This window comes from Ammospiza caudacuta, chromosome 5 (genome assembly GCF_027887145.1).
Source record: "Ammospiza caudacuta isolate bAmmCau1 chromosome 5, bAmmCau1.pri, whole genome shotgun sequence".
In the NCBI taxonomy this organism is placed as follows: Eukaryota; Metazoa; Chordata; class Aves; order Passeriformes; family Passerellidae; genus Ammospiza; species Ammospiza caudacuta.
In genome coordinates, this window is record NC_080597.1 from 52,838,450 (window position 1) to 52,861,548 (window position 23,099).

A 23,099-nucleotide genomic window follows, 5' to 3' on the forward strand; every position below is an offset into this window, starting at 1 on the left:
ATTGCATAATATTTTTAATGTACAATTTCAGTGCATTGTGCTTTTTGTGTATTGAATTATCTTACCTTTTCTTAATCGGATTTTGTTTAAGACTGCCTCCGACTGCATCTGTTGTACTGTCTGCTGAAGATCCTGTAAATTCACTTAGTTAGAGCTTTAAACTCTACAACTGAACCTTGTCAGGGTGACCTCTACCCATCACCTTTTTAAAGAAGATAAACTGAACGTCATGGGAGTTTACCATGTGGGTTTCACAGATAAGGTTAAAAAAACCCACCGAAATACCAACCCTGGGTGGTATCAGCTCTCCATAGGCATTTATTATCCAATGAAATATTTTGGAAGCAGGGTGTGGTTGGCTAAATTATTGCTCGTCCCACAGCTCTCCTCTATGTTTCCAGTTTCAGAGAGAAAAACACAAGCTTGTATGTTGAGAGTGAGTCATAACCTTTCTTCTCCTACTGACTCTCTTGGGAGTTTGAGGTAAGTCATTCTACCTTATGTTTTGATCACTCTGCCCCCAGGACAGCAAGGAGGGGAATGTGGAAAGTTATGCAATGTTTGCATAGATGAAAAGTGTAGATATAGACACCAACATTATTATTACATAGTAAAATAATAGCTTTGTTGGCCCCAAATGAATTTTTTTCACACAGCTTCTTTTCTACATAAAACATCTTTTTTCTCCCCCATTCGTTATATAAATGTTTAAAGAAAAACTATGCTGCACCAAAAAAACACCTTAGGTTACTGAAATACTAAAAAATTATAGTATTTTTCAGAGGAAAGCATGTGCACCTTTCATCACACTTCTCTTCTGCACCAACAATGACAAAAATAAAGCTGTAGAGTGGTGCAAAATTACTGATGACTTCTGAAATAAGAGTTAGCTCTGAAGGGTGTGGAGTTCACATAGAACTGGCTCCTAGTCAGGTATTTACACTTCATCCCGGTTGTTTTGCAAGCATGTCAGGGAAAGGCTAAACTTTAAGAAGTTAACGTTTAAAAACTGAGCATATTGCTTAACATGTGTGATATCAAAATAAATATCTCTATCAGATATAGTCTCTCATGTTAGGATGCTGACAGTCTATAACTTGTATATTTTATATTCCTACTTTTGTTTCTTAAAAAATATATTTAGATATCTCACTGGCATGAGACATAACAGTAAACCTAGCATATTTACTAAACCATAATAAGATAATCTGCTTGTAAATTTTGAGGAAAATACATTTTAAACCTGGACACACTTGATTGAAAAAGGTGACATACTGTGTTCCCATAAGCAAGGCAAAGCATGTATAGACACCAGCACATGTGTGAGCAATAATCGCAGTACCCTAGGCTGTGGGCAAGAACAGGGCATAACACTGATGATCACATCACACTGTGGCATGGGAAAGAAGTGTTATTTCCCATATGGAGAAAATCCCGGTAATACTACTTGGCAGCCGGTAGCAGAGGAAGTAGTTTGCACTTAAGGGTTCTACTTTTGAAAACTGCTTGTTCTATTCCTCGTGTTGAGTATTTGTGTGTGCCCGCTGTGAAGCCCCTTCAATGGATATCTGTGCACGATGCCAGTCGGGGCAGGGGCAGAAGGGCGGTACGCGCAGCAGGGCCCGCCGGAGGCTGCGGGGCCCGCGGTGCCGCACGTGCCGCTCCGCGCTCCGAGGCGCAGCCGGTGGCGGGCGATCCGCGGCACGGCGGCCAGCCCGGGAACCAGCGCCGCTGCCAGCGCCGAGCTGCACGCCCTGCCCGGCCTCGAAAGCCTCCCTTTCACATTCTCCTGGGGCTTTTTTTCCCTTCTTGCCTACTTCTGTCTGACGGGTTACGGTCTCCTGGGGGAATTTCCATGGCTGGGGGCCCGGCCGGGGCCAGCGCGGCGCCCCGCGGCCGGCCGGCCCCGCTCAGCCCAGCCCAGCCCCCGGGCCCGTCGCTGGCGGCGGGCGGCGGGAGCTGCACAACCGCCGCCCCGAGCCGCAGCCGCCGCCAGCCGGAGCGGGCTGCTTCATTGTCCGGAAATGATGGAGAAGGAGTGACTGCGGCGGCGGTGGGACAGCGGGTGTGAGTGCCAGGCTGTGCGCGCCACTCACGGGGGAAGGCCCGCGGCCGCGGGGCGGGCGGCGCGGAGGAGGCGGCTGCCGGGCCGGGCCGGGCGGCGGCGGGGCGGGAGCGGCGCGGAGCTCCCGCGGCCGGGGCGCGGCGCAGGGCCGGGCGGAGCGGAGGAAATGCGGAGGTAGGCGCGCCGCGCTGCCGGCCGGCTCCGCCGCGGCCGCCGGGCCCCCCCCGGGCACCTTCAGGGCCGCTCCCGCCCCTGGCCCCGCGGGTGCTCGCTGCAGGGGGCGGGGGGCGCGCCCGCCGCCGCGCCGGAAAGTTCCCGCCGCTTCCCTACTGTCCCTCTTCGGTCCCTCGCCCCGAGCCGTGAGTTTTCTGCGTAAAATACATTAACGAGTCCTTTCATTTGCTTGTTCCTTCAGGGTCGCGTGTTAGTTTTGTTGGAGAGGGGTGCAGGCTCTCTGTTACTTGGCGAGAGAGCTGGCAGATGTCCCAAGTGAGAGAACCTCTTCCTCCGGGGCCTGGAGGGCCAGAGCAAGCTCCGACTGAAAACAGCTCTTTGATCTCTCTCCCTCGAGGTAAGTTGCTTTAAAGTTTCTCCGTAATTGTTGCGCGTTGTATTTGAATGATACATTTACTGATTTGACTAGTGGGTTTTAACCCCTCTTTTTTTGCCCCTCCCATATGTAGTGTATCTCTGGAGCACTTTCGCTTCACCATTTTAGTGTTTTAACCCAAAATTCCCAAGAAAAAATTAACCAAAAAAAAAAAAAAATTCCCATGAAAAAATTAACCAAAAAAAAAAAAAAAAGGAAAAAAATTGCTGCTCTCAGCCCTGATTTTCAGTACTTGAAAAACTGCAGTCATTCAGAGGCAGATATTGCTCCTTAAATATCGCTTTTGTTTTTCTCACCTTTGTGTTTGTGTTTAGAAATTCTTTCCCGTAAAGCTGGCCTTCCAGGTCTTGAAGTAAATTATGGAAGTTAGATCCAATAGTGAGAGCCTTGTTCAGGTTGGAAGTCACTTTGCTGTGTTTTTCTTAGATTACTCTGTGATGCTGCAGCTAAAATCAGTCTCTGAGAATATAACTTGTTTCATATCAGCTGTTCAAAAGGTTATTTAAAAGTATGTTCATCTTAAATTATTTATGTCTTATTTGCTTTTGAACAAATTACACTGATACTCTGATCATCTTGATGTAGAGAAGTTTGACAAAGTATATTTTAGGTTATCCTCAAAATTGGGAAGCATGCTTGCCTGTCAAGTCCTGGTCTGTGAAGATGAGACTTTTCTTTGTTTATTTATTTACAGCTACAATTTTCCAGAATTCTGACAGGAGTTTAAAAAGTCTCTGAAAAACAGACAAATAATCTTGTTCAAGAACTGTAACTTTATTCATAACTGGTTAACTGGAGCACAGCCTGGTAATACAGTTGTGCAACTGTGGATTAAAAGTGCAGTCTTTTTTTGTAACTAAGAAAATCAATAGCTATGTGTAATCAGAGCTGAAGACTTGTTTCAGAAACCAGAAAGTATCTGTAGCTAAGTGAAAAATGTTTTGCAAGGGGGCTTTGCAAGTTGGCTTATACTTATCTTATTGTTGGATGGGTTTTGGGTTTTTTTTTGTGCTAGAGAATGACTCATAACTTCTAAACAGTAAAAAATAATAATAAAAGAGATTAATTGTAGAAGATCAAGCATGCAGAACTGAACTTCTAGAATCACATTTTTGCCAGAAGCATCAGTACCTGTGATATATGTTTCTTTTCAATGTGTTGTTTTTATTTGCCATGTGGTCAACCAGCCACACTGGTCAAATTCTGCATGTAGGCCATACATCAAAGTTACTGAAGTGGTAAGTCAGTGAACTAACTAGCATGGAAGTGGTCTCATTCTCACAGTACCACTTCAAACATAGTGTTTACTGTGAAGTGAAAGTCCTATGTATGATTGTAAATACATGCTTTTTTAAATGAAAAGTAAGAGAACAAATACTGATCTGTCCCTGACAAGTAATGTGCAGAAAATCTAAATGACACAATTAAACCTCCCAGCTTTCTGAGGGATCAGTAAGGTACAAATAAGCATTATGATTATGGTTTGTTCACTGGCCACACCTATCGAGGCACATGCTCAATTTTAAAGCTTATGTAGAGTTCACATAAAGACAAAGCAGAATTCTGCATTCAAATACATTATTTTTATTCTAATGAACTTATATTTAAGGATAATATGGATTTTTAATGTGGATATTTGTTGCTTTTTTCTAGTCTAAGTTTGTTGGGGAAGTGGGGGTGGAAAGAGGAAAAGGTGAGTTCATAACATTTCCAGTCAATATTCCAGCATTTCTGTTGTCAGCTTTGTGGTGTGTGGTTACAGAGTAAGGTAATTCAGATATTCCAGGGCTGAAAAACTAAGATAGTATGTCTGGGACTTTCAACAGCCCCTGTCCTTCTATTCTGTCCCCAGGACATCCAAAATTACACTGACTTCTCTAGAATTTGGTGATAATTTTAAAAGCTTTGATTGAAATTCATATTATTGACCTATAAATTACTTCATATATTTACAGTGAGATATTTGAAATCTGGGTTGACTTAGAATTAAAGATTCCCTAATCAGGAAAAGATGGCTTATCTTGTATGTATAATAAAGTATTAAGTGCATTCTAATGAGAAGGAATTTCTCATTTGTAACAGCATACTTTAATGTGCTTTATATATGTTTAACTGATATAGACACCTTGTCCTGGGAACAAACTTTTCCTCTTGTGTAGTTCTGTGAGGTATCTTCAAGAAATCCAGATGTACAAAGGGTTCCTTTTGCTTGCTATCATATATACATTCAGATGGTGAAGAAAGGAAAAGAAACTTCAGTTGAATTTTGAATATTCAAAAATAGCTATCCCACAACATAATTAAGGACCAGGCAAACTTAATAAAGCTTAGGCAGTATGCAGGAATATTCATCAGTTGTGGACATGGTGAAAACTGGGTTGAGGTGCAATTTGGCCTACAGATGTGGTATGCTCTGGCTTTCACAATTTAAAAGAATTTTTCTGTGATAGTTTAACCATTATGCTCTCTCAACATATCCCCTGTCACTGTTCTTCCTTGTTAGTTCATTTTTCAATAAATGCATAAATATTGGTGAGACTCTGAATGCCACCCATCCACAATTAGTGGGCTGTGAGAGAGAGCAAATGAAATCATGGCATCTTCTTTTGTGGCAATGTCAAAATTCAACTTCAGTCCTTAAAACATTATCTATGTCAGTGTGGTCTGCTGCTCTAAGAGAGACTGTAGTGTGGAAGGTTTAATGTAATTTCTGCAAACATGTTAATTTCTGCCACATCCTTCCAAAAGTGTAGCTGTGCTTGTGCACCCTTGTTCAAGATCCTAGTGATGCCTTCTTTCTTCCCTTACTCATGGACCTTGGAACTAAATTATGATTGCATCTACTTGTGTGATGTAGTCAGTGAATAGTGCCATGTCTCTGATCAGACCACTTCAATTTGATTGTGATCAGGTATTTCTCAACTCATAGGTATCAAAATAATGTCCCTGAGGAAGGAATGTTGCAATTCATGACCATTGGACTCTATGTGTTAAGGAAAATGTTTCATATATTCAAAATTACGGTGTGATTATTGCCTGGACTATGGGTATGATTTTTTTTGTTTTTAATCCTCTGCATTTGAATAAACCATGAGAGAAATAAACAAGAGAGAAATTCAGGGCTATCATCTATAGATTATTTGGAATGCTTTTGTCTTTGCTTTTCGGTAACTATAAGCTAGAATAACGAAGGAATAATATTTAGCTTTCTCAATTAAAAAAGAAAATAAAACCAATAACTAACAACTTATTACAAACTTGAGACTGATAATTTCACTATAGTAAACCTTTAGATGATGGGAATTCACTAGAACTTTTTATTTTAATGGGGTGGGGAGGATGGAGAAATTGAGTAGAAATATCAAGAATTAGATTCTATAAGTGACTGTTCTCTCTGGTGCAAATCATCTCACTGTTGCTGGATGGAGATGCAGCTCTGATTTGGTATCTCAAGAAACCATATGCAGCAACTAATACTTCCATTTAGAATATGTACAAAGTACTCCTCTTCAAGAATGTGATTCTAATCTTCATGTTTTCAGTGCTTAACTGTTTTCATGATGAGGAACACGAAAGGAATCTGATGGCTACATGAGATTGGGTGACAAAAGACTTAATGCAGGGGATGTTTGGATGTTCTCGAGGCAACAGTGATTGCTATCACAACAATTATTCCACTTTACCAGCAATGCCTCAGTGTTATGAGTAATATATTTTTATTTTAACGGTTAACCAGTGTACTCAGATTGCTCAAACTTACCAACTATTTCCTCTATAATTTCACTCCCTCTTGCTATCTGACAAGAGCTGGGAGAATCTGTATTGATTTGTTTCATTGCTATGTGCCAGTACTGAGGCATTTATTTAATATTGCTGACTAAAATATCTAAAACTTTGGTAAATAGATGTCTGACTTTAGTTTGTCATGAAAGCATATGTCTGCTTTCAGTTTCACGTGCATACCGTTCCAGTCAAGTGATTCATGCCCTCATGGGTGTGATACACTTGTATTTCATAGAGTTGACTGTAAAGGCCTTGTATCAAGTTTGAAATATTTTTGTTCCATCTTACATCACAGGTTTATTTTATATCACAGTAATTCTCCTTAAATTCAGCTCTGGGCTCTCAGAAGTTAGATTTCTCTTTGCTTTAAACACTTCTTTGCTTTTCTTTTTTTTTTCTTTTTTTTTTTTTTCCCTAGTAAGTAACATTCAGCAATGAGTGTGTTATCCTACTTTTTTTTATTTGGATCAGCCATGCAGTTTTGAAGTAAATCTGTTCACCTCTACTTTGATTTGCATTGTGGAGTGATCCTAGGGAGTGACCTGGATGGGATTCCTTTTGCTCAAAATAATGTGAAAGCTGCAGGAATGTGCCTAATACACTCCAGCCACTAGTAAGCCTTGAATCTTTAAGATTATATCTGAGAACTAGTTCAAAGTAGAAAGCCCCTGGAACATGTATTACATGGAATATTCTTAAAGTTAACTCTTTCACTGTACAGGCCCAGTTTTATTGGCCATTGCTAGTACAGCCATAGCTGCCAAGTATTGCTTAGCACTTGCATGAAACTGGTTTTGTATACATGTGAAACTTCTTTGGATGAATGACACACGTGCATAACTGACTGTATAATTAGTATGATTATTTGTGAAAAGGCTTCACTTATATATCTGACCTTTTGAACACTTTAAAATAATGCAGAATACCTATTTGCACATTGCTGTCCATTTTTAATTTATCGTGACTCAAATTTGTTCATGGCTGTCAAACTTCTAGTGCTTTCATAGTTATTCCATAGTTTGCACCTGGAAAATCCTGTGTAAGAGTTTTCAAAAAAATTGCTCAGTTAAATTGCTCTAATTTTTGAGAAGCTATTTTTTTCTGTGGCACTTCTGGAGCCGTTGAAAGTTACAACGAGATACTTAAGTGAAAACCACTGAACTTAAATTAATGCGAATAAGTTTTTTCTTTTTAAGTTTTAAAACAAACATCTAATTGGAGGCTTCCAACTCCATAAGTCATGGATTATCAGTATTAGTTAGATGTCATTAATGAAATGAAATTGTTTCAGGTAAATGCTGGAATAGGTATTCTGTTACACCAACTATTGAATTTATTTGTTATATAAGATGCCTAAAAGTTTTAGGCATTTCATGAAGTAGATGGTAGATGTTACTGTTAATGATTACACTGTGAAATGTGATTTTATCAGGGTTTCTTTGTGCTATTGTTGTGAACAGTGGAACTTTCAGTAGGAAGTAGCATCCTTAGTGGTTCCTTGCCAGCAAGGTTATTAATGAACAAAGGAAGTGTTCAAAATGCAGTGTTTGCCACATGCTCTTCAATCCCTCCCAACAATTGTAGACAGAGAACTGATTGTTACATTTCCTTTTGGGAACATTCTTTGACTTTTTTTATTTCTCACAGATCTACTTATGTGTTTGTGTTTATGTTTTGTGGCAATTGATTTTCTTTTGTAATTGCTCTTTCCTTTGAAGGACAAAATTTCATTTGGGATAATTCGAACCTGGCACATTTATTTTTAAATCTGCATCTACTTGTTGTAGGAAACACTCAGGCCTTCTGATGGTTCATCCCAACAACTAGGTCAGCTTTAGGTGCCTAAGTAACTTTGTTAATAACTTTTAGGTGCCTAAGTAATTTTGCTTCCAAATCTTTCCTTCGCCCCCACAGAACAAAACTGTTGGACCACCATTTGTGATTGCATTTTTGGAGATCAGTGATCACTGGGCCAGTCCATTTTTCTTATTTCTCTCTCCTTGATGAGAATGATGCACTCAGGTTTCCAGAAACTTCTCCCAACAGTTGTTTTTTTCTTTACATGCTGTTTGGAGCAGTCCACCACCTTGCTGGTGAACAGAAAATGAATGTCATAGTGGCAAAGGCTTTGGTTGTTGCAGCAGTATTCATTAAATTCATTTTATATGCAAGCTCCTAAATTTTATAGACAAACTCTAAACCTGTTTCTCAAGTCCAGTTTGTCATTTTGCTGGTCATGCACTCTAATGATTCACATTCTTGGAAGAGATGGCTGAGTCAGTATATAAGGTTATGTGTCATCTAATGAACAGAAATCAGCTGCCAGTCAAACTCTGAGGACATGCACCTAATGGGGACACTTGTTTCCATTTTTGTTTTGTGTATGTTGTATGCTTCATGATACATGATAGCACATGTGTTAAATCACAGAGACCCATTTCTGAACAAGAAGATGTGATGTGGCTCTTGAGGGCAGCTGCTATGTGAATGTATCAATAGACAAACCCTTAAAAAAGAAAAGTTGGTTGTTTGCCAGACTTGAGCTTTTTGAGCTCTATCTTGCAAATACACATCCATTACCTATCTTTTTCTATCAGTTTTGTGTATTAATTTCATCTTCACTTAATATAATTTACAATGCAGAGCAAGATACACAAATGTAGCTCTGAAAAGAGAGATTATTCACTGGGATTGTCTAGGAATTTTTCAGGAATCAGTTTGACATATGTTCCAACAACTTTCCAAAGGCATAGGATGCAGAATTGGAAGGAATCCAGGGAGATTGCCCTATATACCTGTTTTGCCTAATATACATGGGTCTTTCTTGACAGCTGACTATTAATTAAGTTTACTTTTTGATGGGGGTGTTGTAATAGCAGTGTTGTTGCTAATCTAGACTACTGACATTATTCAGTTGGTGGAGTGTTGCAGAATGTATTTGTCATGTTGCAAAGGAGTGTGTGTAACCAGAGGCATTCTCCAAACTAGAACAAAAGTTAACAATCAATATTAAAGTAGTCTTAAAGGTGAAAACAGATTTCTATTCTATGGAATATGTGTATTTCTATGTAATTTAAAAAGAAATATAACAAAATTATGGTAAAATGAATGTATGTACTATAGAAATTATTTATATGTATTTAAGTAATTCCAGAGAGAAAAAGCAGTAATTCAGTTTATTCGCTTATTTAATGAGGCAGTAACTTTGAGATGTGATTAAAATTTTAATTTTTTTCATTAAGTGGCTTACCAGTTGTCTGTAACATAGGTATGATTTGGCTTTTAGCCATCTCAACTCTATACTTAGCGAGCATGTCATATCTCTTACTATTTAAATCTTCAACTTGCATTAGTCCCTGGGCAAGCAGAGTTTCTGCCCATGCTTACCTTCAGAATAAATCACAGGGTGTTCTGTGTGGGTGTCACTCTCTGGGGCTTTTGACTAGAAGCTTTTCAGCCCTGGCACTGCTGTTAGTTTAGGGGAAGTACAGAGCCACACAGGTTGCTGGTTTGGGGCTGAACTGTGGTAGGTAAGAAGTCTGTGTTGCTTTTGTGACATGACCTAGAGTAACTTACTGTGGTTTTGAAGAGAGATTGGATTTATACTTCAGCTCTGCCAGACTCAGAACATAATGAGTCTTTTCTTTCCATTTTTTGAACTGTTAAGAAGAGCATCTCTTTTTTTTCTTGGCTGTCAGTATTGGAGGTTAGCCACATGAGAGTGGAAGGGTGTGCTAAAGGAAGCAGAAACTAAAATACTAAGGAAGTCTTACAGAAAGAATTCTTAAGGGTAAACTTGATTGAAACAGAAAAGTGTTACAAACTTACTTGAAGATGCAGTGGAAAAAAAAGTCATGCTTTTCTATGACCAGATCCAGTCATTAGTATTTCTGTCAGAGTAAGGTCTTTGTGTTGATTCTTCATAAACTACTGTTGTGAAAATTCTTAGGTACCTAACATAAAAGTAATGGAATCGACAAAAGACAGGAATAGTCTTGAGGCTGTCTTCATGTGTGATTTGTTGTAGTTGGTATGTTGTAGTGGCACCTCTAATATTTAAAAAAAGAAAATATGATCCCATTTTCAACTGTTTGTTATAAGGGAATAAGTAATAAATTCCTTTGTACAAAAACTGAGACATGGTACATATTCAAGAAAAAGCAACTGAATCAAGACACCAGTGTGCGCCTGTTTTCAGTAGTGTGATTCACCAGAAGCGATTTATGAAAAAATGCTCAAATATCTAAAAGAGATCATAAGGTCTATTATTTCTAAAGCCCTATTGAACTAAGTCTGGGTGTGATGGGGTTAATTTTCTTCATAGTAACCCCTGTGGTGCTGTGTTTGGGATCAGTGACTCAAGCAAGGTTGATAGCACACCAGTGGGTTGGCTATTGCTGAGCATCAGTCAAGGTTTTCTCTTTTCCCACCTTTCTCTCCAGTGACTAGACTGCAGATAGGCCTGGGACTGGGAGGGGACACGATCCAGGCAGCTGGCCCAGATTGACAAGAGGGCTATTCAACTCCATAGAATGTCATGCTCAGCAATAAAAACAGGGGAGGAGGTTTTAGGGTAGGTAGCCATTGCTTAGAGACTAGTTTGGGCATTGGTCTACTTCTTGTGGGAGATGGTGAATGATTGCCTCTGCATCTCCTCTTTTACTTTTCCTTCCTCTTTTCTTCACTTATTAAACTGTATCTTGAGACACAAGTTTCTTCCCTTGGGTCTTTCTGTTCTCTCCCCTTGTCCTGCTGGGGGCTGGGCAAGGGAGGAGGGGCTGCATGGTCCTTAGCTGCTGCTGCCCAGGGTGAGCTGGGCACACCACAGAGCAGCATCTATCAGGATGAGCTGCTCCAGTGGGTAATTCTGGAGTGCCAAGTAAGATACCAAACAGCAGTAGGTTTCTGTTATGTGCATTTACAGGGAAGTCTTCATGTGAATTCAGTAGATCAAATTAATGTTAATTGTTTTGAACTTTCTAGCAAAATTGTTTGCTGCTCAATTGCAATATCGTTTCTGTTTAACTTTTTAATGGTGCTTCTTTTTTCTTGTTAACTTCTACTATTGTTTACATGGTCTTGACAGGCCATTTACTATATCCAGCTAGGACAATAAAAGTGCACATGAAAAATACACATACAGCCTAGACAATGAGAAAGAGAAAAGAGAAACAATAGTGAAAACAAGAAGAGGGATGAAAAATAAATTCATATGAATAATGATGACTGATTGTATTCTGCACTCCTTCAGATTTCTTAGATAAAAATGTAATCTATAGCACTAAGGGCCCCATAATATTAACATTATTGTTTCCTTATAGCCATTCATTGTTTACTACATGAAATAATAGGGTTCTGCAAAGTCATATCCTATATGAGAGCATTGTATACAGCTACTCTCTGGGTCTGTACTAGCACTGCTGGGTACATATTGTAATTTTGATGCCATCAATGTAGTCAAGTAATTTAAGAGCAAAATCTCATAAAATAGCTCATTTAAGCTTAGTATTTGTTGAAAGCAGAGTGCTTTTACACTAGCTCTGTCAAGACACTACTTATTTTTATTCAGTCTATTCCAGAACACTTTTCAAACACTTTTGAAACATATTTGCACATAATACTTAACTGCACAGGTTAAATCCTCATACAGCTAAATTTTCAATACAGTTATTTTGTATTTGATAGATACCAGGCAGAAATAATTTGTATCTGATGTCTGTCAAAGGGGTGGAAAAACTCCATTTTGTGTTGTTGTTTTGGTTTAGGGGTTTTGGTTGGTTGGTTGGTTTGGGTTTTTTGTTGTTGTTTCGGTTTTTTTTTTTTTTTGATTTTTAATGTTAATAGGATGAGTATCTAGGTAAGATTAAGTCATGAGGGAAAGGAGCAAAACTCATTGAAGTCAATATCTTCCCATTCATTTCAATAACTACACCAAGTAGTTCCTCTCAGGATGAGCTTGAGCAAATACTGACAAGTTGTTGGTGGGAGGGAGGACTGAGAGCAAAGTAGCACCGAGTTAGCTAGGTCAGACATTTCAGAGGTGGAAATTGATAGAAGGGGAGCAGCAGTGCTTGAAGGCATATGCTACTATACACACAAGATGGCATATATTATTTTGAGTGATGTCCAGTGCCTCAGTTTAATAGGGTGGATAACAAAGGCAGAAAGTTAGGATTTAAAATCAAAGAACTGTGGGTTACATAAGAAACTAACCTTTACTATGTCACAGTAGCAAAAAGTGATTTTTCTGTGTCTCAGGACTGGAATAATTGCTTTACTAGAGGATACAGTATATGAAAGTGTAATACAGGTTTTATAAATGTATTTTTTTGAAACAAATAAATAGAGTTAACAGACTTTTCAGTAGTTGCTCATCTAGGTTTATTGTAAATATTAAATGATGTAAATATACTGAAAAAAATACATATTATGAAAATATTTAGTGTTTTACATATCCCTTGACTGAGTAATATAAACTGATTATCTGTTGCTGTGAATAATGAACAAAGTAAATCCAGATTTAGAGATATTTCCTTGAATGCCAGTAGGAAAAACCTGGAACAATCAAGAACAGAAAGATTTGTCTGTGTGGATTTGATTATTAAAGCATTGACAGTGAAGATGAAAACTGTCACTTGCCTTGGTTTGAGGAAATTCTGGTCTCCTTGTGATAACTGGCAAGGTCATCAAAACAACATCTGTTACATTGTGAAATAAGCTGAAGAATCCTTCAAATAACCTTACTATGGAATTTTCCCTGCATCTTATAAATGCTTGGAGAGAAGAAATACCTTTTTTTAAATTTTTGGCTGAATGTTTACTTTTAATCAGCAGTGGCTTTTAAAAAGTATTTTTCTACAAAACATAGGTAATTGTGGTTTAATAATTTTCTGAATTTTTGTACTCGTCACTTTTGAAGTTTCAACTGCATTTGTCTTTGATTATGTGTTTAATTATAAAAAATAGATAACAAAATTTTGTGAAATTACCATAGATTTTACGTGCTAGACCCACATGTATGTGGGTAAAAAATAATGGGTTTTTGTGTGACAAAGATATTAAAATTTTTATATGAAAACTTTGTGGAAGGTAACTAAATAAGAAAACACCTCACCCCCCCCAAAAATTTAATTTTTTACAGAAACTGCTGAGTTGCTGAGTATTATTTTGCACAATTGGATACAATATGACTAAAAGTCTTTCTTAATGAGAAATTGTATTGATCTAGGCTAGAAAACAAATGGAAAATCAACTTTATTGGAAGTTAATTCTAAGGAAACAAAAGGCAATGCTAAGACAAGTTATAATGTATGCCATCTTACTTTTAATTTTCAAAATTAGTTTGGCTCACATAGAGAAAAAATACTGTAGAAAATAATATTTTGAAATTTCTTTTGACTTAGGAAAAACTGACCAAGAGACTGCTGTGGAAGAAGATAAAGACATAAGCCAGCCTTCCAGTAATCAGAGTATACAAGCAGAGACACAAGAGCAGTCCATCTGGGGAAATCGCACTGATGGTGACCTCATCAGAAGTAAGTATTTCCAGAACAAATTGCTGCCGCTGAGGCCTGCTTTCAAGTGTAATGGGATGCTGCCTGTTGACTCTGTTAAATGTGTGTCAAATGCAATTGTGTTGCAACTCTAATGCACATCTACTGAATTTATTTCCCAGATTGACTCCTGTCAGCATGAATAAGCAACAAGTATAAAGAAAGGTGTGATTTGAGTGGTACAGAATGGTATAGACCTCTGTAGCATCTAAGCCTTTAAAGCCTTAGTGTTACATTCTTCTCATTAATAGTACAATAGTTAGTACTGCATGTATGCAGCTGTGCTAGGTGTCATCACCCTCAATTTCCCAGGTAATGCATATATATAAGCAGCAGAGTAAACTATGCTTCCAGATGCACTGAGTACTGGTCAGGTGTAAGTTTTTTCAAGGGTTTTGAGTCCTGAAGTAGTAGACCCATGCTATGGAACTGTGGAGTTTTTAAATTAGTTTTTTCAGCTTCACATTTCTAGTGTATGTCCTGTATGCTTTAAAACATAAAAAGGTATGCAAGATCATTCCAATTTTCCTGTCTTGGACTGAAGATCATATGCTATCCATTGTACCCTCTTAAGGCAAAAATATTTCTGTCAATTGCCAGAGGTAATACTCTGTAATGCTCTAAAATTTTGTGAATGCTTGAATGTTAGTTGTTTAAGGGAGGGGCAGCATAAGGAACTATTCTCTAATTATTGGGTGTATTCAGAAACAAAATGGACTAAATGCAGAGTGGTGCTTCAGCTCTCTTGAGGTTGTCTGATCCCATATTTCAGTGTTAGTTTCTCTTTACAATGCACATTGTACTGCTGACAGTGCAGTAAATATTTCTAAACCTACTGTTATCAAAACTTGTGGTTTTTTGCTGCAATTATCTGTTTCTTTTTAGGTTGTTTTTTCAATTGTTTTGTTATTTTGCTTAGTTGGTTTTTAGTCTTATCTATACATTTATCTTCTCTGAAACTTTGTGTTAGTATTTTAAATTATTTTCAAATCTTAGTTAATCCTTTTTTTTTCTCCTAAATACTTAATCCCAGTATGTGCTTACACCTCGAATATATTGAATAGTTATCTCAATCCTTTACAGGAAACCTGAATTTACCATATCAGATATTTAAATCTGATGATTTAAAATAATTTTTAAAGGGCTATAAACAGGGAGAATTGTCCTGCACAGCTTGAGAGTTTACTTAAGATTTGCTTCATTCCAAAAGATTATTGTTTTAGATCTAACGGTCCCTTGCCAAGCAATTGTTTTGTGCTTATGTTGAGGATATGGAAGGGTGTATATGGCATCTTCTGCTTTTGGAATAGCCTCCTTCTCATCACCTCTTCCTAGAAGTTTCCTTATTCCCAAATCCTTGAGGACTGTAGGGTGATTCTGTGCATCCTCTAATCTGTTCACCACCAAGACATACTGCAGTGGCTGCACTGGGGAGTGTGAGGAAATGATACTTTTTTTTCAACATATGGTAGAATTTGCAGCAGATAGTGGAAACCTCTGGTGAAGTGACTTGATGATTATATGCAGTTATATCTATGTGATGGAAGGGTTAGTTGCTGCTGAATTTCAAAAAGAAAAAAAGGAAAAGGGGGAAGATAGGATAAAATGTATTTCAGTGTGCATGACTGTCCTCATCCTGGAGTCATGAGTAGCTTTACTCTGAGTCAGAGTAGTACTCTGACTTTGTGGAAAGCAAGTTTAGCTGAAAGCTGTAAGTTTCTAAAACACTTAATCTTAATAAGTGTGTAGTAGAGGCTTTATTATGAGTCATATTTGATTAGATGCTGTGATGCAAACCTCTCCTTGCTTCAGATAACCTTTAGTTTAAAGTTTTCTACATGGAAGAAACAAAAATGATGAAATCAAAGCAGTTTCTTTTTGCGTTTTTTGGGGGGGTGTGAGGCTTATGAGTAGGGAAGTTTGTTCTCCTTTTAAAAATTGAGGAACAGTGCTTGACCAGTTATACATTTTGTAGTTTGCAGAAGTTTTACAACTCAATATACCTAGTAGCCAAGTTTGAAAACTAGAACAAGTGAAATAAACATAAGCTTTCTTATCACAAACAGTTACTTGGGTATTCCATGTAAAAAATAAGTATTGTAGCTCAAAATGGTCTTGATTCAACCAGATCTATTACCCCACCAAACTAAAGTTCACAGACTGTTGTATATTGAAAGAAGTTTAAGGTTAGAAATAAACAGTGTTTCGATTATTACAGTATATTTTAAAACTCTTTCTAAAAATTGTTTTAGACAGCGCATACTTCACAACTGTTCCACACTATTCTAATGATTCAGTTTCTTTCTTTCCCATACAGATTGTTTTCCATCCCCGCAGTTGATGCATACTCCATTTGTCTTAGCATTAGCTTTTACTTTATAAATGTTTCCAGCATTTAATTTCCAAGGTTTTCCTTGTTTGCAGCTGTTTTATCCTGCTGTTATATGGAATTAGATTAATCAGTCAGATTTACTGGCACACTAACAACGAAGTCCAGTGTTAGAGCCCCTGTAATGACTTCATTATGTATGATTTCTCATTTGCACTTGTGAACTCAGTTTACCAGGCAACATTAATAAACTAAAACACTGCCCCCGTTTTCCACAGTAAGATGTTTTACATTCACCTTGCTTTGCCCTTTCACTCTTTTTTTCAAGCTCCCTTTTTGAGCCTCCAGAGATTTCCTCCAGATTAGCCTTTTCCCTGTCTCCTTTGGAGCATCCCTTCTCCTCATTAATGAAAATGTTCAGAATATCCTGGGTAAATGGTTAATCTTACGGGAAGCCTCAACTAAAGAATTTATTGTTTTTGAAGAGAGTTTGAGAATCAAAAGATTACTGTGTACTGACATATAAACAATGAAGGGCTGCATAAGAAGGAAGCAGTTGTGTTACCTTTCTGTGGTAATTGTTAATACACTTGCATAACTGTTACTGGAAGATTGTTCGGTTGGAGAAGGGTCAGGGGAGAACCACAAATATCTCAGGAATGACTGGAGTAGTTGAAAATGTGCCATGTTGTGGAAAACCTCCTGGAATTCAATCTGCTTGGTGTTAACAAAGGGAATAAAGAGGGACTTTGCCTAGTCCCTAAGAAGCATGCCACAACAAACAGAAATTTGTTAAGACAGTTCTTCAACTATAGCAAGACAAAGGGAGAACTAAATATAATGTCAGGAAGTTCAGTTAGACTAGGAATAGGGTGTACTTTTTTAACAGAGTATTTGAGAACAGGAAAAACTGCCAAATCCTTGGTGGCTTTATCTGTGTTAAATTGGCTTTAGTCATCATAAGGTGGCAACTGCTATCCATATCCTTGAATTTTAGGACCTGAGTAGAGTCTTTCCATAGTGGTTCCCCCAGCTGGGAAGACACATATTTTTCAGCACAGTTATTCTTCTGGAAAATGTTGATACCTGTTCCCTTCTCTTCACAGGCACATACATATTTTTTATATTATTTCTGACTGTAGGAGTTCTGCTTTACGAAAGAGCTTTAGAATAAGTCCATCTGCTATCTTTTTTGCCAGTGCATTTAAAATATCTGCAAACACCTTCTGCTTATTTTCATTGTATGGTCTGGTGGCCCATAATGAAGTGGTTCTGCTTCTGTTATCACTCACTCTTGGCAAGTGAGGAGGAGTGAATGTTAAACATGCAGCAGGGTAACCTGTGGCTATAGGAATGAAGCCATAGCAGTTTTTGCTGCTCTGTGTAACCACAATGCTCTTCTTTGTTCTCTGGAAGAGGTATGGGATTTTTTTCCCTCTTGGAGAAAAAAAGGCTATAAAGATGGATTTTAGACTACTTAGGCAGGATTTTTGCAGAGGCCACTAGGTTATCTTCAATGTGTGTTGCTATGCAGGGAAGGGAATGTTTAGGAGGGAATAAAATGCCAGTCTTGAACACTATTTGCTTGTGAGGATTTAATCTCCTTTCCATTTCTCCAGCAGAAGCTTAGCTATGTGATATTTAAGAAAACAAAAAACATCTACCATAGATTCAAATTGTCATGAATAATTGATTAATAATAATCCAATTCTGAAGATTAAATACCTAAAATATGCCCATGTTTTACAGATAGAAAGGTCATTGCTATCCATCATTTTCAAGCTTCAATTGTCTCTTTCTCCTCCATGGAATACCCTCCTGATAAGAGTGGTTCTTCAGAGAAAGGGATGCTTCTTTCAGCTCTGTGGGGATCAATTTTACGTGGTCTTCTGGCCACTATTTTATTTACTATATGCTTCTGAAGTAAAAACCTAAATATTTTTCTTTTTGTTTTCTGTATTCTATGTTGACATTTTCACTTTACATGATTATTTATTTAATTTTAAGCTTTGGACATTCCTTTCCTTTGTCTGGCTAAGTGAGTGATTGCTATAGTTTGTTATGCTGTTTGTGTTTGAGTCTGTTGGTTTGGTTTTTTTTTTTCCAACAAGAAGTAGCTAATCTGCTGTTAGAAGTCTGTTTTGTTTGATGTTAATCCAGATATCATTTCTTGGCTGTTCTATGATGCACAGTCATCTTACAATTACTGTGATTTCAAATGATCCTGTTTATTCTGTCTATAAAATAGTGCAAAGTGCTTGAGTTAACTTAAATGGTTTTTCTCAAAGCTAGAAAGTATGACAAATACAGTCTTCTTCCAGCATAACAGTGTGTGACTACAGAAATTGTGCAGAATAGATTAATGGAAATTATTCAAAATATATTACTGGGTTTGAAAGGTGTATTCTATTAGTTAAAGAAGTGATTTATGTACAATGTTCCAAATAGACCCAGGTATAAAAAATCTGTTAACCTATGAATGAACAAAGTTTAATCAGTTCAATATTTATACAGCAGCACAGTATTTGATATTTAGAACCTTCTTTAAAAAAAGGTTAATCTATGACAAATCTGGATAGTAGATGTAAAGAGGTCCTCCCTGAGAACTCCTCTCCTAGAGATTTTCTAATCCTCTCCCTGGCACAGAACTAGCCTGTGTTGCTTCTGTTTCTCCCTTGACCTGGCAGTTCTTTCACTACAGCTGCTCCAAAAGTCTTTGAAAACCTTCTCAGGCCTGTTGAGGGGCCTGGTGAGTTTTACAATCAAAGCCTTTCCCTGTGATCTTCACTTTACCCTCTCCTGGGTGGAGAGGGATTTTCACAGGTGGCTGTACTGTTATAGTTACACTCTTCAGAGTCTGACTGGGTCTTTGGTGTTAGCCTGGAAAAATGGAGGCTCAGGGGAGACCTTATCACTCTCTACACCTGCCTGAAAGGAGGTTGTGGCCAGGTGGGAGTTGGTCTCTTCTCCCAGGACAAGCAAACACAGTCTCAAGCTGCACCAGGGGAGGGTTAGGTTGGTCATCAGGAAGAATTTCTTCACAGTAAGGAAGATCAGATGTTGGAATGGACTGCCCAGGGAGGTAGTGAAGTTACCATCCCTGTGCATATTTAAGGAAAGACTGGACATGGCACTTAGTGCCATGATCTTGTTGCCATTGTGGTGTTCTGTCATAAGTTGGACTCAATGATCTCAGAAGTCCTTTCCAACCTAACTAATCCCGTGCGTTTCTGTGCTTACAGAATGACATGAGTGTTGCTGTAGTAGTCCCTTGTACTACACCAAGCTGCTGCCAGGTGTATTTGTTTTCTGTATATCCCCTTCAACTCTACATTGCCTGCTGAAAGGCAATGCAGCTAATGATGGTCTGAGATAGATGAGGAATTTGTATACTTTGTTGTCACTCCGTGTCAAGAAATAAACTTCTTGCTGTTGTGGATCCATTTACAGAACAGTAGTCAAACTTAAACTGTTCCAGATGACCATAAGATAGGTGTATGTATTCTGCATATCACTAATAGCTAGAATTACTTTGAGCCTTTTAGTTTCTGTTTTATTTTACTTGTGACTCTCAAAATGTTATCTGAATTTATGGTCTGAGGCTGAGGAAGTTTGGATGGCAATAATCACCAGTAACAGACAAAGGTGAAATTCTTTGAGTAGCGTGTGCTTGCTGTGTTTGGGCCTGAAGTAAATTGTATCTTTATTTCAGAATATTTTCCTGTGTTGTATTGGTACTGTCTCAGAATTAATCATGCTGTTATGCCTATATGGGAAAGAATAGTTATCTTCTTTTTCTGATTATTTCCTCTTATAGGGAAAAAAGTAGAATATGCTTGGTTCTTAAAGAGGAGGAATAAGAAAACTCTTGACTGCATTCTATGTGAAATATTATACTACCAAGCCAATGAGTCAGTGTGGTTTTACTCTTCTGTTTTCAGTACTAACAGTATTTACTTAGCCATATTTAGCAAAGAAAACACTAAATTACAAAGTGTAAGGAAGTGTCATTATCTAAGACATACTTTGAGGAACCTATCTGCTGGCAAAAATGTCATGAATTTAAACCATGGCAAAGTTCTTTTTTTCTTGTTTTAGATTTAATTTTGTATTTGCTGTCATTGGTGTGAAAAGCATGGTGTAGGTTTATAAAGCTCAAAGGCAGTATATTGTATATTGTGTTTACATCATAATAATGAAATAAATTCTTCAAAATTGAAGGGTCAAAATAGTTTTAAATATTTTTTATTTTTTTATTTACTGATAAAAAAGTGAAAGATGGGGAGAGGGACTCATGGTGACAGGATAAGCCTCAGCTAAGTAATCACAGTTAAACATTTTCTTCTTTATACAGCTACATGGAGGAAAGGGAGATCTGAATACTGCTTACTTCTTATGCATTCTGATAATATGAGACCTGTAGTGCAAAAGAACCCGCAAATACCTTTCTTTGAAGGTATTTTTATAAAAGACAAGGAGAAACAGGAGCCTATGACCTATTGGTGTCTTGTTGTGGTGTGGCTTTCTATTTTCCCTTAAAAATTTTTTCATAATCCAAACCCAAGGAACCTTTTGACAAACATTAAAATGTCAAACAGCTGTTCTCATTCCAGCTATTTCTAATACCAATTTTTAAAAATCATTTTACTGGCAAAGTAGGCTTCCACATATATTGAGACTTGATTTAAGAGAATGGTTGATTATTTGATACCTGAGCCTTAACTCTTTTTGAATAAACTGGAGTGTTCTGGTGTGTGAGAAAGGTTTTTGTGTGGATACTGCTCTTGAAGTTTGTGATTATAAAATGCAAACTCATACATTCTACCAGAAGAACTTTTCAAATTCTGAGTTTTGAATCATCGGACCCATGATTTTTAGAGGCTTAAATTTTACTTGTAAACTTTCTTCCCTCAAATTCAATGCAGTATCTCAATTATCATGTTTTCTCTTTGGACTATAAATATTATGACACTTGTTTGGAGAAAATTTAGCAATGCTAATGTTAATTACAGCAGAATTTCAGCTAAGAGACTTTTTCCTGTTGTGAAGGTTCCTCACATTTAAGTGAGTTTTATTGATTTATAACTCAAACTTAAGGTTGTATAATGTTTGCATAAAATGTCAAGAAGTTTACTTTTGAGACAAGTCAAGTAGAGCAAAGAGTTAGACAAACCTATTAAAAAATGGCCTATGAGTCACATTTGACCTTCAGGGCAAGTTTTTGCTACTGAGAGACAGCATAAGCTATTGCCATTCTTTGGCAGATCAGGGGCAAGCCTGTCTTCAGGTACAGGTAACTCGGAAGTACATCTTCAAAAATAAAACCTCTTAGCCAGTTAGAAGGCATCTACCTTTCCCAGTCTCCTTTCTTCAGTAGGACAGGTGCATATTTTGACTGTATTCCATAAATTGCAAGTTGAAGTAAAATTCACATTTTGACAGAAAAGCAATGAAGGATTATTGTGCTGACCAGAACTGGCTGTAAAAGCAGTGTCAAACCAGAATGGAGCATCCTTTAGGACTGTACAATTCAGGAATACAGGAGATCAGTGAACAGTACTCTTTTTGCTTGAATCTCAAAATGAAAGAAAATAAGTTTTGGTGAGATGATTTGGGATTAACCTGCCTGGAAAAACTTTTCTGAGGGATCAACCTCAGTTTTTCACAGAGGTGATGCAGAAAAATATTTAGATGGTGAGGCAGGATACAGAGTAACCTTGGATAGCGTACATGTAGTTTTCTTATAGGTGACTTTATCAAATTACACAATCTCATTTAGTATTTTGCAGCTCACTTTGTAAGTATGACTTTGTGAAGTATTTCCCTACTTATATATATATATATATATTCTTTTTACTGTGTGATGACTTTTTAGTGATGAGTCACTGTCATATTTTAAAATCAGTATTGGTAAATATTTGTATCCAGCAGTAGATAGAAGATTGGGTGGGACTGTACATAGCTAATCATGCTATGAAGTAACTGACAGAGTACATTAAGGCAGCTGGAGCAGCTGTAAGGTCTCCGTGCTCCCTGAGAGTCTTCTGCACAGTCCTTCTGAAGCTGTCCTGTGCTGGATCAAATCCTGGAAATTTGCAACTAGTGTGAGTTTTGTATTTACAACAAATAAGACAGTGTTTAACTTTGGAAATATGGAAAGGAAAAAAACAACTCAGAACACTTTCTAAAGGAGGAATTCTGGTAAAAGGTATCTGGTTTTTATCCACTCCTCTTCTTGTTCCACTCCTTTGACTGTTACTTGATATACTTGATATACTTCTTGGTCCACTTGATTTTCTGATTCCCATTTGTAGCATGGTGTTACGTCTGAGGAATCTTTTTCTTACAGTTTAGTTGACAGACTCAGTTTTAAGTAAATCACTATTTGGTTTTGACTGTTTGTGTTATTATAGAACATCTGCTACTCTAGCATTTTCAGAAGAACAGAGAGATCCCATTTGCTGGGCTATGCTCCCTCCTTGAACAAGAGAAAATAACTTGGCAAAAGCTTTTGTTTTTTATTAAATCAGCATCCACACCAGGAATTCTGCTGTGATAGCTGGAATAGGACAAGAAGTTCAGGTCTCATTATTTATATTTTGTTGAATTTTTTTGGAGCAGGTCCTTATGTAAAAGGAGAGAAGACTTGCTTGAAAGCACAGGGAAGGTTTCCATAGAAAATATATTTTACTTTCAAAACTTGGGGACAGAAGTGCATTTCATGATGGCTATAATGGAATGGCACTTCAAACTATTGAT

At 37.6% G+C, this 23,099-nt stretch overlaps 1 protein-coding gene across 3 annotated transcripts in view; it reads left to right on the forward strand.

Moving 5' to 3' along the window:
- Nucleotides 1-386: 386 nt before the first annotated feature.
- MDFIC (MyoD family inhibitor domain containing) overlaps nucleotides 387-23,099 on the forward strand; it is a 52,560-nt gene continuing 29,847 nt past the window's right edge. Inside the window, exons 1-3 of one of the 3 annotated variants that reach the window (XM_058804636.1) lie at nucleotides 387-483; nucleotides 2,481-2,636; nucleotides 13,862-13,993. In XM_058804636.1, coding sequence (XP_058660619.1) covers nucleotides 2,546-2,636; nucleotides 13,862-13,993 — 223 coding nt within the window. In that variant the 5' untranslated portion in view covers nucleotides 387-483; nucleotides 2,481-2,545. Of the gene's footprint in view, nucleotides 484-1,992; nucleotides 2,068-2,204; nucleotides 2,240-2,480; nucleotides 2,637-13,861; nucleotides 13,994-23,099 lie in introns of those variants that run through there. The other 2 variants (XM_058804638.1, XM_058804639.1) reach the window with 2 other exon arrangements.